The following is a 15,667-nucleotide window of genomic DNA, read 5'->3' on the forward strand; positions in this document are numbered from 1 at the left end:
ATTATTCCCATCCTTTACTTCATATAATATCGTTTATTCAGTTTGTACGGATATGAGAATAGATTAATAATACCTCTTATAATGCTGCGCCTGCACCTCACGATCAAACTACATTTCCCAGAGTTCCTCGCATCGAACTGCTTCCGTGTCCCGCGCGCAGCTTCCGGCAGCTGTGAGTCGTCGAATCTTGTGAAGCGCAGCAGCAGAGCTTCATCATCGTCATCTTCATCATGCGCTGGTTCGAGGGTTCGATCCAGGCGGCCATCGCGGCAGCTAAACAGCGCAGATGTGTGTTTGTGGTGGTGATCACAGGTACGGACACACACACACACTCTCTCTCACACACACACACACATCGTCGTCACACTGGAGTGTGTGTCGGTGACAGCTGATGATGATGATGATGATGAGGCTAGTCTTCATCAGGTTAATGAGTCTGACAGCAGCGGCGGCTCTTAATTATGCTATTTACCTCAGGAACGCGTTTGAGCGCGAATTCAGTCGCATTTGTCCAGAACCGGATCACTTCATTTCGTGTGTGTGTGTGTGTGTGTGTGTGTGTGTGTGTGTGTGTGTGTGTGTGTGAGAGAGTGTCTGTCTCTGTCTCAGTGTGTGTCTCTGTGTGTGTGTGTGTGTGTCTCTCTCTGTGTGTGTGTGTGTGTGTGCGTGTGCGTGTGTGTGTGTGTGTGCGTGTGTGTGTGCGTGTGTGTGTGTGTGTGTGTGCGTGTGTGTGTGTGTGTGTGTCTGTCTCTGTGTGTGTGTGTTATTTACTCTCCTGTGTTATATTTACTCGTATGTGTGTGTGTGTGTGTGTGTGTGTGTGTGTGTGTGTGTGTGTGTTATTTACTCTGTGTGTGTGTGTGTTTACTCTCTCTCTCTTACTCTCTCTCTCTGTGTGTGTGTTATTTACTCTCTCTCTCTCTCTCTCTCTGTCTGCAGGGAGTGATGATCAGTCGTCTCAGCTGGTGTCCAGTTGGGAGACGGACAGTGTGTGTGAAGCGGCTCAGAACTGCTGTGTGGCTATTCGAGTGGACGCTGAGAGGTGAGACGCGAGCGATGCTGTGTCAGAGTCTCAGTGATCTGGTTGATCTTGTTGACTGATTTGTCCGTCTCTTGTTCTTCCAGTGAAACATGTGTCCAGTTCTCACAGATCTGTATCCTTTGCTGCTGTTCTGAGGACAGACGGACGGATTGTGATGTTTTGAAGGTGTAGGAGACACACATTAATTATAAAACCGCCTGCGTTTGAAGCCACACTCACTCATATCTATCTATCTATCTATCTCATATACACTGAATAACACGCCGTCTTTCCATCTCTGACCGTCGATGGAGACCACATTCTTCAGCATCTTTTCTTTTGTCTTGAACCGAAGAAAGAAGTGCATTCAGGTTTGGAACGACTCGAGGGAAAGTGAATGATGACAGATTGTTAATTTATGGCTGAATTACCTCTTTAATAATTCAAATATAAATTAATACTTGTAAATATTAATTGGGTCTTTATACATTAAAATATCTGTTACAGTATATATAAAATATTATTTGGGAAATATTTAATTTCTACAAAAAACATTTTCTACTCACTATGGCACTGTACAGTTAGATGTTATGTATTTTTTTTATTTAAGAAACTTATTCATTTAATCAACTATTTATTTTTATTTTTAAGTTCTTTAACATTTTTTTTCTGTAAATATTTTCCTAACTCTAGCTGTCCCATGTGGCCCCGGGGCCCTGTATGAAAGCCCCTGATATACAGAGAATAGGAAGAGTCTTCAGACACGGCGTGAACGTTTTCCATCGGTTCGAATGAAGCCTGGTTTCATTCATTCTGTTCTCTATGAACTCTGCACAGAATATTCTCCTGTAGAGCGCTATAGAGGAGGTCAGTTAGACGGTCTAGTGTTCACATCAGGACTGAACATCACTGCAAACCAGGCCTTATATGTGAGCAGGACGCTCTCGTGTGACCCTGTGATTATAACACAAACAAAACCAGCTTTAGACTCACACGTTCTAGCTGTAGACGTATTTATTATAGTGACCCTGGTTTGTTCTGCTAACAGCACAGTAGATCAGTTTACTGTAGATCAGCTCTTTAACTCCCAGCTCATCCAGATCCGGTGGTGTGCATCCCGTCCAGCTTCTTCATCGGAGAGAACGGGATTCCTCTGGAGGTGATCGCCGGCAGCGTGACGGAGGACGAGCTGAAGCGCAGGATCAGCAGAGCCGCACAGGTGAACACACACAGACACACACACACACACACACACACTCACACACACACACACACACACACATCCATCAGCTGGACGGCCTCATGGTCAGATCTCTGCATGTATTTCTGGTACTCCTGCTAATCGTCAGGCCGGTTCTGTCTTCCCCACACATCATGTATTAAATGAACAATACCTGCAATAAAATAAGATTTAATTTTCAATAATGCAACAGTAGCCTTTTTTTTTTTTTTTTTACCTTTTTATATTTTAAACTTCTACATGGTTTATTAAATCACTATATATTAAATTAAATGTTAAATTGCTTTAGAATGCCTTTTGTCATTATACACACGTACAATGAAATTATGATAACTTCCCCTCAGCATAATTTACATATTATGTCACATAGTGCATATTCAACAAACACATGAATCACAAATGTAATTAATTGTTGTTTAGTTTATTTAACATTCTTGGTAAAATAAATTAATTGCCAAACAAAAATAGCATGTATTAATTTTGTTTAGATACACAATTATGAATTTAGTAAACCTTGCTCTCTAAATCAGTTAGAAAGCAAAGGTTTGATATGATTATTTGTAGTATTTCATCATGATAGATGTAGGTATGTTATTGACCTTGAGATTTTATTTGCATTTGTGAACGGAATGCTTTGTCATGTTTTCTGGACAAACATTATCTAAATTTTGGTTGTAATAACCAACCCAACACTTTTTTTGCTGATAGCAATAACCCTTGGCGCTCTTTCAGTGAGTTTAAATTAGGGCTGGCACGGTACATGTATGCGCACCGAACCGTCACAGTACGGGCATCTTGGTTCGGTGCATGAGGCCTTACAACCAATACAGGCAATTCACCCCCAATCCAGAAGGGGTGCTCACAGTAATACAACGCTGTTTAATAACCACCAGCAGAAGAACAGCGAAAGCCTTGTAGGCTTAGTTGCGCACTTGAAAGCAAAGCCCCCTAGACAGTGACCATGTGCTGATTCTGAACGCGTCTCTCACATAGACTGACAAAGCAGTATACTTTAAAGGCTTGAGCGCTAGGGATGGGCGATACCTCTTATTTTATTATCGATCCGATACCGATATTTTCAAGCCGAGTATCGTGGATACCGATACCTCTAAACTAAACTGATATTTTCAATTATTAAAAGAATATAATCAGTCATTATACTCACTTAATATTAGATTTTAAAGCCATGTTTGTTTTTACATTTCATGTATTATTAATTGGTCGTGTTTACTAATTATACTTGTTTTATGTATGACAACAGAAAATATGTAAATGTGAACAGCTTTATTGGGCAGTTGTATTACAGTATGTGACAGTTCATAGAGTAGAGCAGATCTGAAGTGCCAAAAAACAGTGCTTCTCTCGTTTGCAAGCCATGATGTCTCTCGCTCGCCTCGCACGGGCGGAGCTCAGTTTCTCATGGGCGGGCAAAGCAGAGAAAGGGGAGGTAAACTTTCCCCGTATGACGACATAAAGGGAAGATTCCAGATCGGTCATCTGAGCTTTCATTTTCTCAAAGGAGAAGCAGGATCATATTAATGTTAAAAAACATCATAAAGTGAAATGTTCATGCCATGGGACCTTTAAAGAATAAGTCCAAATTCTGTCGAGAGTATCAGGAACGATAAAGGTCTTTTATAAAACTCTTCACAATAATTAGAAATTTCTTTATAATTCCTTACAACCACTCCATTTACATTAAGACTACTTATAGAATTTAGATGATTTCTCTAATCTAAAGAATTACGTTCTCCTCCTCTAACCACCTCCTTCTTGAGCGAACAAACGCACCCTTTGCTTTTTGAATATACTAGTTATCTAATGAATTCTGAGGTTCAACCAATTCTGATTTCATGTCGACAGATACATTCTCAAAAGGAGAGCAGGAGAGGCAGACAAGTCTTTTAACAATATCAAGTTCCTCTGCTTTATATTGCTTAGCTTTTTGAGTTCCAGCTTTGACTAAAATCAGTCTAATATTATATTTTAGAAGCTCCCAATTATCCTCGGCTTGAGCTTTGTTAAAATAAGAAGTGATTCTAGATATCACAGACCGACAAACTTCCTCATCCTCTAATAAAGCAGAGTTAAGTTTCCAGTATGAATTATATGTTCTTGAGTAAGAAGATGGGTTATTGAAAGCTAGAATGATGGATTTATGATCAGGCAAAGGAGAAGGCAAGGGTTCAACCCTATTGACAAAAAAGAATCCGATGTCAGCCAAAAATCAATTCTAGATCTAAGCTTTTGGGAAACCGCTGTATTTGAGCAAACACTGAGCCATGCGCCAGCAGCGAACGCTGCCTGTGATTGGTCGGTTCTGTCGTTCAGTATGTGTGTGTGTTCTGATGAGCAGGAGAAATAGCTCTATCCAACACAATTAGACTAACACTGAGAAGCTTATTTTATGCACCGAATTTCTTGATAAATAAAATTAATGGTTAAAAAATGCACTTTAGAATCGATATTTTTATGTGAGGATCGATCCTTTCGATACAGCATCAGTATCGATACTTTAGGATCGATCCGCCCATCCCTGTTGCGCACTCAACTGTTTGTGAAATGGGGCTTTGTGCTCGTGTATCCTACCGCTCTCATTCAGCACAAACCCAAATATGCCATAATATTTCCATATTTGCGATGTAACGTATCTGAATGCGAAATTATTATTTATTATGCAAATTATAGGCTTTGTACTTCAGTTGTGCTCCAGCGGTGACACAGAGGCGGTGCGCTGATGTGCTCACTGTATTTTATTTTGATACCAACTGCGCTGTCAAGTTAGCAATGCTGGAACTGATGTGTGTGGGTTTGTGTGTGCGTGTGTGTGTGTGCACGTGAGTGTGCATGTGTGCGTGACTGTGTGCGTGTGACTGTGTGTGTGTGTGTGTGTGTGTGTGTGTGCGCTCCGGCACGATCACTTCAACTGTTTCCTTATATGAGTATTAGTTTTATTGGTGTACCTTTATAAAGCATCCTTGAGCCTGGAAAAAGTGCTATAAAAATTTAACATATTATTGTTATTATTATTTTATTATTGTTATTCTTATTTGCTAATGCTGTCACTCATTTTTTTAAATATATATATATAATATCAGAAATCCAAATATTCTGTGAATAAGATTTTTATAAGTTGATCTGTGTTATGCTAATATTCAGCTGGTGGATTTTTGCTAAAATGCAGTGTCATGATGTGGTATGTCTGGAAAGGGCCCTGCTCGTTTCACACGCACGCTAACGAGCTCTTGTGTCCAGATGCACACGCAGCAGATGAGCGCAGAGAGAGCCAATCAGACGCCGGCCTCAGAGCCTCAGGACGCCACGTCGAAAGGTGAGCTCTGATTGGCTGCGGGAAGGTTTGCTCACATCTGTGCTTTCAGGGAAGACTGGTTTGCATGAAGTTTCAGTCTTGATGTGTGCTGCTGATTTAGTTTCAGGAGTCGTTAGCAGGTTAACATGCAAATGAGAGAGATTTACATGTTTGGAGTTTGAGTTTGAGCGCTGGACTGATTCCTCTCTTCCCAGAATCCCTGTCTGTGCCGATGGAGGCAGACGGCGCATCAGGTCACGTGACTCCAGGTGAAGACGCGTCTCAGCCGGACGATGCTCTGGATAACAACGTGGAGAGGTGAGCAAAGACTGTCTGATGAACATGTGAACCGACCAATCACAGTTCAGTGCGTTTCTACATCCACTGTGGAATACACCACCAGTCAAACGCTTTAGAACAGTAAGATTTTTCATGTTTTTTTTAAAGAATTCTGTTCTGCTCAACAAGTCTGCATTTATTTGATCCAAAATACAGCAAAAACAGTAATATTGTCAAATATTTTAATGTTTAAAACAGCTGTTTTCTATGTGAATGTGTTAAACTGTAATGTATTTCTGTGATCTGCAGCTGTATTTCCAGCATCATTACTCCAGTCTTCAGTGTCACATGATCTTCAGAAATCATAATAATATACTGATTTACTGCTCAACAAAAGTTTATTATTATTATGTTGAAAACAGCGGAGTATAATTTTTCAGGTTGCTTTGATGAAGAGAAAGTTCAGAAGAACAACATTTATCTGAAATAGAAATCTTTTGTAACATTATAAATGTCTTTATCATCAATTTAAAGCATTCTTGCTAAATAAAAGTATTAAGTTCTATAATTTCTCCCTTTTGAATGGTATAGTGTATAATGCATACACCCACTATACCAGGGCATTATGTAGTCGTTTGGAAGGCACTTGAAGAGAGCCTAATTTCCTCATTATCTTCAGCTGGGATGTTCCCGTGACAACGCAGCACCGTGTGTGTCAGAAATCAGTATATTATTATGATTTCTGAAGATCATGTGACTCTGAAGACTGGAGTAATGATGCTGAAAATACAGCTGCAGATCACAGAAATACATTACAGTTTAACAGATATTCACATAGAAAACAGATATTTTAAATAGTAAAAGAATTTCACAATATTACTGTTTTTGCTGTAATTTAGATCAAATAAATGCAGGCTTGGTGAGCAGAAGACACTTTAAAAAAAAAAAAAAAAAAAACTAAATCTTAATTTTATAATCTACACTTGATTGCTATGGTAGATAATAAAAAATCCCACATTTAATTAATTCAGGTTTTCTTGAAGGCAACTGATATAAAGCATCTTTACTGCAAAAAATGATTTACTTCCTCAGTAATTTTCTCTTGTTTTCCCGTGCAAATATCAACACATTCTTAAATCAAGAGACATTTACTGGAGAAACAGAATCACATCAGATGTTAGGTCTTGTTTTCTGAGAAATGTATCAAAATTAAATGGGGTCAGAAAAATCAACTTTAATAAAAAGCAAAAAAAGATTATTTCTCTGACCCTATTGGCAGGTATTTGTTCTTGTTTTAATCATAAACTCTCTTCATTTTGATCAGTGTTTCAGAAAACAAGACTTAATATTTGATGTCATATAGATTTAAGAATATTTAGACATTTGTACTAAAAACAAGACAAAACTATTAAGACTGTTTGTGTGTAACGTGCATCAAGGCAAGATTTTAAGTTTTAATTTTTCATTGTTTTTGTTTTTTCTTCCTATGTAGGATAACAAAGAAGCTGGAGGAAAGACGTGAGCAGAAGAAGAAAGCAGAAGAAGAGGTATTTCTGTGGTAACATGCTCTGATCATTAAAGGATGAAAGATAAGCGTGTGTGACGTGATTGTCCTCTCACGTGAACAGAATGAGCTGAAGAAGGAGGTGGAGAGGCGTAAGATGGGGAAGGAGATGCTGGACTTCAAGAAGAAGCAGGATGAGGATAAAACCAAGCGTCTGCTGGAGGAGAGGAATCGAGAGAAGGCCGAGGAGCGAGCGGCCAGAGAGCGGGTCAAGCAGCAGATCGCTCTGGTATCACAGACACTTACACACTAACCCTGTCAGAAAACAATCAGTGTTTGTCCAATTTAAAATAAAACCCGTTGCATTCTAATGTTAGGTGTGCGTCAGGCAGCTTTATCAGTGGTGCATGAGATGCGATGACGATGTAATGCCTTTAATGCCTGTTTTTTTTAGTCTATCCAGTTGAAGCCACTGGATGCGGCGCTGCTACGATGTTCATTCAAAATATTGTGGAAAAGAACATCAACCAACCAAGCCGTTCACACAGAACACATATTTATCACATTTTCTAGAGGGACATCTATCAGCGTTGCACTCGGGAGAGAAGCCAAAAGATTTTTTCCGCCCAACAGAAATTATGCCTTTTAAATTCGAATATAATTAGAATATTGATAATATTTTAGCACAAATTTAGTTTTTCAGCCATTTTGACAGCCCTATTATACAGTGAATGTCAGTGTGATTTGCCGTACATCACGAGCTCAAGCGCTCAGAGAAACCATCTCTACCTGCTAAACATCTTCATGATAACAGCAGAAGGTCTAGGGACCGATATACTATCAGCTGGCGTCAGCGCAAACCGCCTTTTGGCGTTAAAATAGTACTGTCAGGATTACTAAAGACGCGCAGCGAAGAATTAGCGCTGAAAAGGCGTGGACAGTTGTTTTTGCGCCTGATCTTATTGAATATGCATTTGTAGGAGTTTCCCTTTCAGACGCAAAAGTTATGAGAGGAGAGTATTAAAATGAATCACGCAACGAGATTTACTAACGTTTGCGTTCGTCAAATTACTGGCATTAATCTCACAGAACATGTAATAAAGGAGTTGACTGCATTCATTCAGTGTGAACAGAGGCGTTCTGAGACGCTTCGCTTCAAAACAGACTTGATGACGGGATTAAGCCACATTGTGCTTTCTGTTTTAGTTTGTTTGACAGATACTGTGCCAAAGCATAATGGCCCAAAACAAATAAATATATTCTAAACTACAGTTTTTGCACGGAAGACCTATATGTGACCTATATTCGTCATGTGACCACAATAACATGGAGACAGTTTTGCTATCACGATATTGATAATATCGTTACGTCCCTAATGAGCCGCTTTCGTCCGCAGGACCGCGCAGACAGAGCGGTGCGTTACGCTCAGAGCCAGCAGGACTCAGAGACGGCTCGGATCGCAGCGCTGCAGACCAGAGCCGCAGAACAGGAGGCCAAGAGAGACGCGGCGCAGCGAGAGAAGAGGTGAATCACAGCAGACCACATCACACCTGACTGTGCTGCTCACCTCAGCTCCTCATCACTGTAACACACTCTAGTGCTGCTCTTTGGCCACTATACAGGACATCTTTAGCAAAGAATTCTCTTGCGATTGAAGTGAAAGAGTCTTAACTCGCCTTTTAAACAAACACTTGAAGCCTCTTTCACTTCAATCGCAAGACAATTCTTTGCTAAAGATGTCCTGCTTTTGAGAATGATTTATATAGTTATTGTGTGAAATCATATTGCCAGCGTCTGTTTTATGCTTCTGTTTTATCTTGTGAAGCATGTAGGCATCCCTAATAAGTAATTCTGGACTCTATGGTTTAAAATAAATCTGCGTAAATTAAATTCAGTACAACACATGCTAGCATTATGCACTTTACAGTAAAGCTTTACTTTCTTTAGGCACAATAGAACAGAATAGAGCTGATTGTGGTTTTGTGAGACTGACCCTCGTTATGTTCTTAAGCGTTTGATTAAATGCTGATGAGCAGGTGTCTGGTGATCGTTAGTCTTGACGATGTTTTCCTCTGCTGGTCGCAGTGCGTTTGCTAGGATTCAGTTCCGTCTGCCGGACGGCTCGTCCTTCACAAACCAGTTCCCGTCAGAGACGCGTCTGCTGGAGGCCCGGCAGTTCGCCGCTCAGGTCAGCGTCTGTGATGTGACTCTTTTAATAACTTTATAATGGCCGTGTCAGAAGCTCAACACAGTCATGTGACTCATGTGTTCATGCAGGAGGTGGGGAACCGATACGGTCAGTTCTCTCTGGCCACCATGTTCCCCCGGAGAGAGTTCACAGCTGAAGATCTGCAGAGATCACTGATGGAGCTGGAACTGACCCCCAGCGCCTCCATAGTGCTGCTTCCTGTGAGACACACACACTCATATACACATATATATATATACATACTGTGTATGTATGTGTGTGTGTGTGTATATATATATATATATATATATATATATATATTTATATACACTAGTGTTGTCACGATACTGGAATTTCTAACTTCGATACGATACCTTGAAAAATATTGATATTCGATACCATTTTCGATACCACGGAGAAAAAAACTGCCACAATATTAAGGGGGTAATTTTTTTAATTTAAAGATAAATGTAACAAGTCGAGAACATGCGGTATATTTTACATGAACAAAAATCGTATTCGCTTTTACTTTGATCAGGGACTCACTCAAACTGAAATAATAAAAATATAGTATAAGGACCATCCCAGATATTGAAGGTGTTGTATGTGTGACCGACTACATTGATCCATGATAGAATACTTGTCATGCATATTCATACTCGGCCATTTTAGCTCTGTGTCTGTCAGTGATTGAGGACTTACACATAAGTGTTGGACACTTGAGGAGGAGGCTGTCGGGTCTGCAACTGTATCGTCGAAGACAATATAGCGACCCTGATTTTCTCACGATAGCTACAATTACGTCGTGAGAAAACGGTTTTTACGTTGAGATCAACAACTTTCGTTATGTCGAGATCACGAGAAAACAAGACAGAAAAATTATAATAATGCATGGCCGCTTAGAACTTCCATAATATTCTCATTTGCTTCATAACCAAAATATTTCCAGATATAGGGCCCTATGAAATCAGTTTTATTTTTCTCTACATTCAATTTTTTTCCATTTTAATTTTTCTGGATTCCGTTTTTTCCGTTTGAATTTTTCTGAGTTTTTTTTTTTTTAATGGTCAAATTAAATGCTATTAATCTAAAAGCATGTCTAATTCATTAAAATCATGAAAATTATACAATTTAACATTTAATTTATTAAAAGTGTAACAAAAATGACACGTTTAGGGCCGTATGAAATGTTTTATTGTTTTCTCACCTTATGTTTTATTGTTACCAAATTCTGTGTTTTAGCATGTCTATTATTTGAATGCATACAAACTATTTTTATTTATTCTTACAGTAGCCTTATGAAATGTTTTCCCCCTCAGAAATTCTGTGTTGTGTATTTAAATTTTACTGGATATCAGATGAAGGCATAAAACAATTTTTATTAATTTATATTTGAATTAATGAAAATTAAACATTTACATTTTTGGCAAATGAAGGGGATTTACTATTAAAATTAAAATATTTTGTGATTTATTTATTTTAAAAAAATTAACAGTAGTAGTATTATGTACATTCTACTAAATAATAGTAATATAGCCTATTTCTGGCACACGGTCTTTAATAGGCGAAGTTAAACCGAACTTTTATTTTGACGGGTTGCCGTGAATACTTCTAAAGTTCTGTGTGTGTATGATATGACGCTAGTTTTACTCAAATTAAATGGTAAAATGCTGGTAAAGTGCCTTTCAGATCAGTTCTGGAGATATTGTTGATGTATTTATGTCCTCATTGAGACGGCAGACGCTGAAATCACCGCGAGCGCCACATTAGTAAACACAACCGCACGTGCAGCACATTCACACAGAGACGCGCAGAACATGCAGGATTCATATTTAAATCCACTTTTGCAGCTTAATATTTACAGATACTAGTCCATATCGCCATTTGATTTAAGTGTAATGACCTACTTTTGATTAATTGATCCAAACTTTGACAAATTCCGTGACATTCCGCGTTAAACTGTAAATTCCGTGTTTATGACTGGATTCCGTGGCGTTCTCTGCATCGCGGAGATCATAGATCCTACAGATAGCGCTCCTGCTGTGTTCTTTAACAACCAGAGCAGTCATCTTTCTATTCACTTCACTTCTGCTATTTAACCAGAGCGAAGGAGACGAGTGCGGTCACGTGTGGTGCTTGTGCAGCGCCTTTGGAGAGAAGCTCGGCTAGTATCGGTGTATCCATACTTCGGGAAATTAATATTGGTACCGTTCAGATATTTCAGTATCGATATTTATCGAAATATCGATATTTTTGACAACACTAATATACACACACACACACACTCATATATGCTTTCATTGATTCAACGACTAATAAACACACGACTACGACAATATATGATTTATCTGAGTTCTTATTATAATTTTCATTATAATGCAAGAATTTTGATCCTGGCCTCATCCAAAGTTCAGATTTATGTTCTCAATGTATGCAAATAAATTAATATTTAATTAGACAATGCCTCATTTGCATGTTTAAGCATAACATTTCGGAATACTTGTAATGCAAAACAGTCTCTAGGTTTGTGTAGGTTCAGTCACATGACGTGTGAATGCTGTCCTGTGATTGGCTCCTGCAGCAGTCCAGCCGCCCGTCTAACACTGTGGTGCACTCGTCTGCGGCCGGAGGCGTCTGGGCGGCACTGGGGTCACTGCTGTACCCGCTGCTGTCCGTCTGGAGGTTCATCAGCAGATTCCTGTTCGGCAGCGCTCCTCCTGCTCCTCCACCCACTGCTCCGACCGCATACGGCTCCGCCGCCGCCGCAGAACCAAAGAGGTGCGTCTGGGACCTCTCTGTGATTCCTGTCACCTCACATTAAAGGGGTCATGAACTGCCTCTATTTTTTATTTTGTACTGTTCTCTGAGGTCCACTTATGTTATTTTACATCAAAAAACATCATAATTTAGAAGTAATAGGCTATTTTCTGTCCTGTTTTTAACACTCTGTTAGAATAGGTGTGTGGAGGATTGTAGACTCAGAAGTAAACACCCACTGCTGTGATTGAAACTAAAAGACGAACTATTAGCCAATCTTTCAGAAAAATCTGAAACCATGTCAAATTGTGCCTTGTTTGTAAACGAATCCATGGAAAAATTAAGTGAACAAAGGACTGAGTTCTTACTGACGCGGTCTGGAACTAGTTCATCCCCTTTTTCCTAACGTTGGGATCAGAAGAAAGGCGATGTGGAATTGGTGGGCGGGGCTAAACGGGCAGGCGGGGCTAAGCAGGAAATGATGTGGAATCGGTAAGCGGGGCTAAACAGGCAACAGTGTGGAATTGGTAGGCGGGGCTGAACAGGCAGTTATGTGGAATCGGTGGGCGGGGCTAAGCAGGCAACAATGTGGAATTGGTAGGCGGGGCTAAACAGGCAGGCGGGGCTAAGCAGAAAACGATGTGGAATCGGTAAGCGGGGCTAAACAGGCAACAGTGTGGAATCGGTGGGCGGGGCTAGACAGGCAGTTATGTGGAATCGGTGGGCGGGGCTAAACAATGATCTTCTTCAGAGGCGGTGCTTATCCACGCTATTACATCATAGTGTAGAACATTCCACAAGCTGTGGTGTTGGCAGATCGGCTTCAATACAAGCTGTTTTCAAACTAACAAGAAAGTTCTAAAAGTTACAGGATGTTTTATAGTACAATATTACCTCTTGCCGTTAGGTCCATATATATTTGGACACATGCACAATTTTTATTATTTTAGCTGCTGGCCAAAACACATTCAAGTTATAATTATATAATGAATATGGCTTAAAGTGCAGACTCTGAGCTTTAATTTGAGGGTATTCTCATCAAAATTGGAGGAAAGTTTGAGGAATTACAGCTCTTTAATGTACCTCCCCCCTTTTTCAAGGAAACATAAATAATTGGACAATTGACTCGAAAGCTGTTTTATGGACAGATGTGGGCTATTCCTTCATTATTTCTACATCAATTAAGCAGGTAAAAGGTCTGGAGTTGATTCTAAGTGTGTCATTTGTATTTGGAAGCTGTTGCTGTGAACCACATCATGTGGTCAAAGGAGCTCTTCATACAAGAGAAACAGACCATTGTTAGGCTTCTAAAACAAAACAGATCCATCAGAGAGAGAGCAGGAACATTAGGAGCCAAATCAACAGTTTGGTTCATTCTCAGAAAAAAAAAAAAGAGCGCACTGGTGAGCTCAGAAACGTAAAAACTCCTGGACTTCTTCGGAGGACAATAGTGGTGATGATCAGAGAATCCTCTCCGTGGTGAAGAGAAACCCTTTCACAACATCCAGCCAAGAGAAGAACACTCTCCAGGAGACAGACGTGTCTACAATCAAGAGAAGACTTCACCAGAGCAAATACAGAGGCTTCACCACAAGATAGATTAAACATCTAGAAAAGCCAGAGCACTTCTGGAAGAGCATTCTTTGGACGCTGAAATTAAGATCAACCTGCTCCAGAATGAAGGGAAGAGTCTGGAGAAGGCTTGGAGCAGCTGATGATCGAAGCACACAGCATCATCTGAGAAACACGGAGCAGTATGATCATGAGCTGCATGGCTTCAGTGGCTCTGGGTTACTGCTGTTCTGATGAGACAGAAGACAGAAGCAGCCGGATCAGTTCTGAAGTGTGTCGAGATATACTCTCTGCTCAGATTCAGTCAAAGCTGATTGAGCGGTGCTTCAGGGAACAAATGAACAATGACCCAAAACATACAGCACAAGCAACCCAGGAGTTTTTGAAGGTGGAGTATTCTGCAATGTCTGAGTCAATCTCCTGATCTCGACCCGATCGAGCAGCATTTCACTCGCTGAAGACACAACTAAAGACAGAAAGAGCCACAAACACACAACAACTGCAGTAAAGACCTGGAGAAGCATCAGAAAGAAGAAACCCAGTCTCTGCTGATGTCCATGAGTTCAGACTTAAGACAGTCATCGCCTGCAAAAAATTCTCAAAATATTAAAAATTATATTTTTATGATTATATTTATTTGTTCAATTAGATTTGAGCCCCAGAAAATGGGGGGACTGTGTATAAAAATGGTTGTAATTCCTAAGCATTTTATGTTATATTTTTGTTCAACCCCTTGAATTAAAGCTTAAAGTCTGCACTTCAATTTCATCTGGATTGTTTCATTTTAATTCTGTTCCGGTGGCATACAGAACTGAAATTATGAAACTTGTGTGAGTGTCCAAATATATATGGACCGAACTGTATGTCAAAATATCAAGGGAATTTTGGTTTCTAAGTTCATGACCCCTTTAACCCACTGTAACCACATTGTGGCTCACGGTGAACTCTCAAACTTTTTCTAGATATTTTGTGTCAGTGAGATACAGATGAATTTCTGCTGCTTTCTGCTACAGAGATGCAGTTCGTAAGAGGGTTCTTGAGAAGAGGCCTGAGGACTTCAAGAAAGATGGGAAAATATACCGGCTACGGACTCAAGAAGACAACGAGGACGACAACAACACCTGGAATGGGAACTCCACACAGCAGATGTAGCGCAGCGAGCCTCTGTGCTTTGAGTGTGTGTCGGTCGTAACGGTGGGTTTATCATTTAGGGCTGTGATCTCATTCCCCTTCCCTCCGGCTCCACCCCGCATGGGTCAATCTAACTCGCTTCAAAAGCGCCCGACGGCGACTCTGGGCTCCAGAAACACACAGGTTTGAGGCCTTGATGCATTTGTCATCGCCAGGATTGATTTAATACCGTAACCTCTGCTGCGAATGCGGTCTGTTGTGAATATCTGACGGTTTGTGGCGTTTTATATGGTGGTTTTGACCCCACAGCGTCATAAACCGCCTCGGCAATAGAATGTCTTTCTACTAGTTTAAGCACAGATGCTACTTGATCCTTTAACGATAGAATAAAAGATGTTTTTCAATTAAATGCTTTGACTGCAGTCATTCTTTTGATTTTGTGCTTCTGTTTAATCTTCTAGAACTGTCTGTGTGTTTTCATTGTGTACAAATTTATTAATCGTGAAAATCATTTGCAAAAATTAATCCGGTTACTATTATCTGTTGTACTCAGTGTGATCATGTTTTGTAATTCATATTAAAGGTAAAAGTATTTTGGGTTCTCATTCTTTTACTGTACCATTTGTCCGGTTTCTTCAAGCGTTATGAGTTCTCACCTCACAGAG

General features: G+C 40.0%; 2 protein-coding genes across 2 annotated transcripts in view; one reads left to right on the plus strand and one right to left on the minus strand.

Annotated features, from left to right (window-relative positions):
* LOC306877268 (rab3 GTPase-activating protein catalytic subunit-like) overlaps positions 1–184 on the minus strand; it is a 51,403-nt gene extending 51,219 nt beyond the window's left edge. Inside the window, exon 1 of the mRNA XM_079428926.1 lies at positions 74–184. The gene's annotated coding sequence lies outside the window, so the exon portion shown is untranslated. The remainder of the gene's footprint in view (positions 1–73) is intronic.
* Positions 121–15,619, plus strand: ubxn4 (UBX domain protein 4). Its single transcript, XM_079428927.1, has 13 exons — positions 121–312; positions 940–1,042; positions 1,126–1,154; positions 2,122–2,240; positions 5,517–5,592; positions 5,787–5,889; positions 7,343–7,397; positions 7,479–7,643; positions 8,751–8,878; positions 9,440–9,542; positions 9,632–9,763; positions 12,124–12,320; positions 14,885–15,619. Exons 1-13 carry the CDS (start codon positions 231–233, stop codon positions 15,021–15,023), a joined length of 1,431 nt encoding a protein of 476 aa, XP_079285053.1. The 5' UTR covers positions 121–230; the 3' UTR covers positions 15,024–15,619.
* Positions 15,620–15,667: the final 48 nt, after the last annotated feature.

This window comes from Barbus barbus (genome assembly GCF_936440315.1).
Source record: "Barbus barbus genome assembly, chromosome: 11".
In the NCBI taxonomy this organism is placed as follows: Eukaryota; Metazoa; Chordata; class Actinopteri; order Cypriniformes; family Cyprinidae; genus Barbus; species Barbus barbus.

What these genes read in the sequence shown, in the direction of transcription:
- ubxn4 (XM_079428927.1), top strand. Translation starts at nt 231, where the DNA reads ATGCGCTGGTTCGAGGGTTCGATCCAGGCGGCCATCGCGGCAGCTAAA. An exon ending in ATTCGAGTGGACGCTGAGAG is followed by an intron (nt 1,043 to 1,125) that starts GTGAGACGCGAG and finishes TTGTTCTTCCAG; the next exon opens with TGAAACATGTGTCCAGTTCT. An exon ending in TCAAGCAGCAGATCGCTCTG is followed by an intron (nt 7,644 to 8,750) that starts GTATCACAGACA and finishes TTTCGTCCGCAG; the next exon opens with GACCGCGCAGACAGAGCGGT.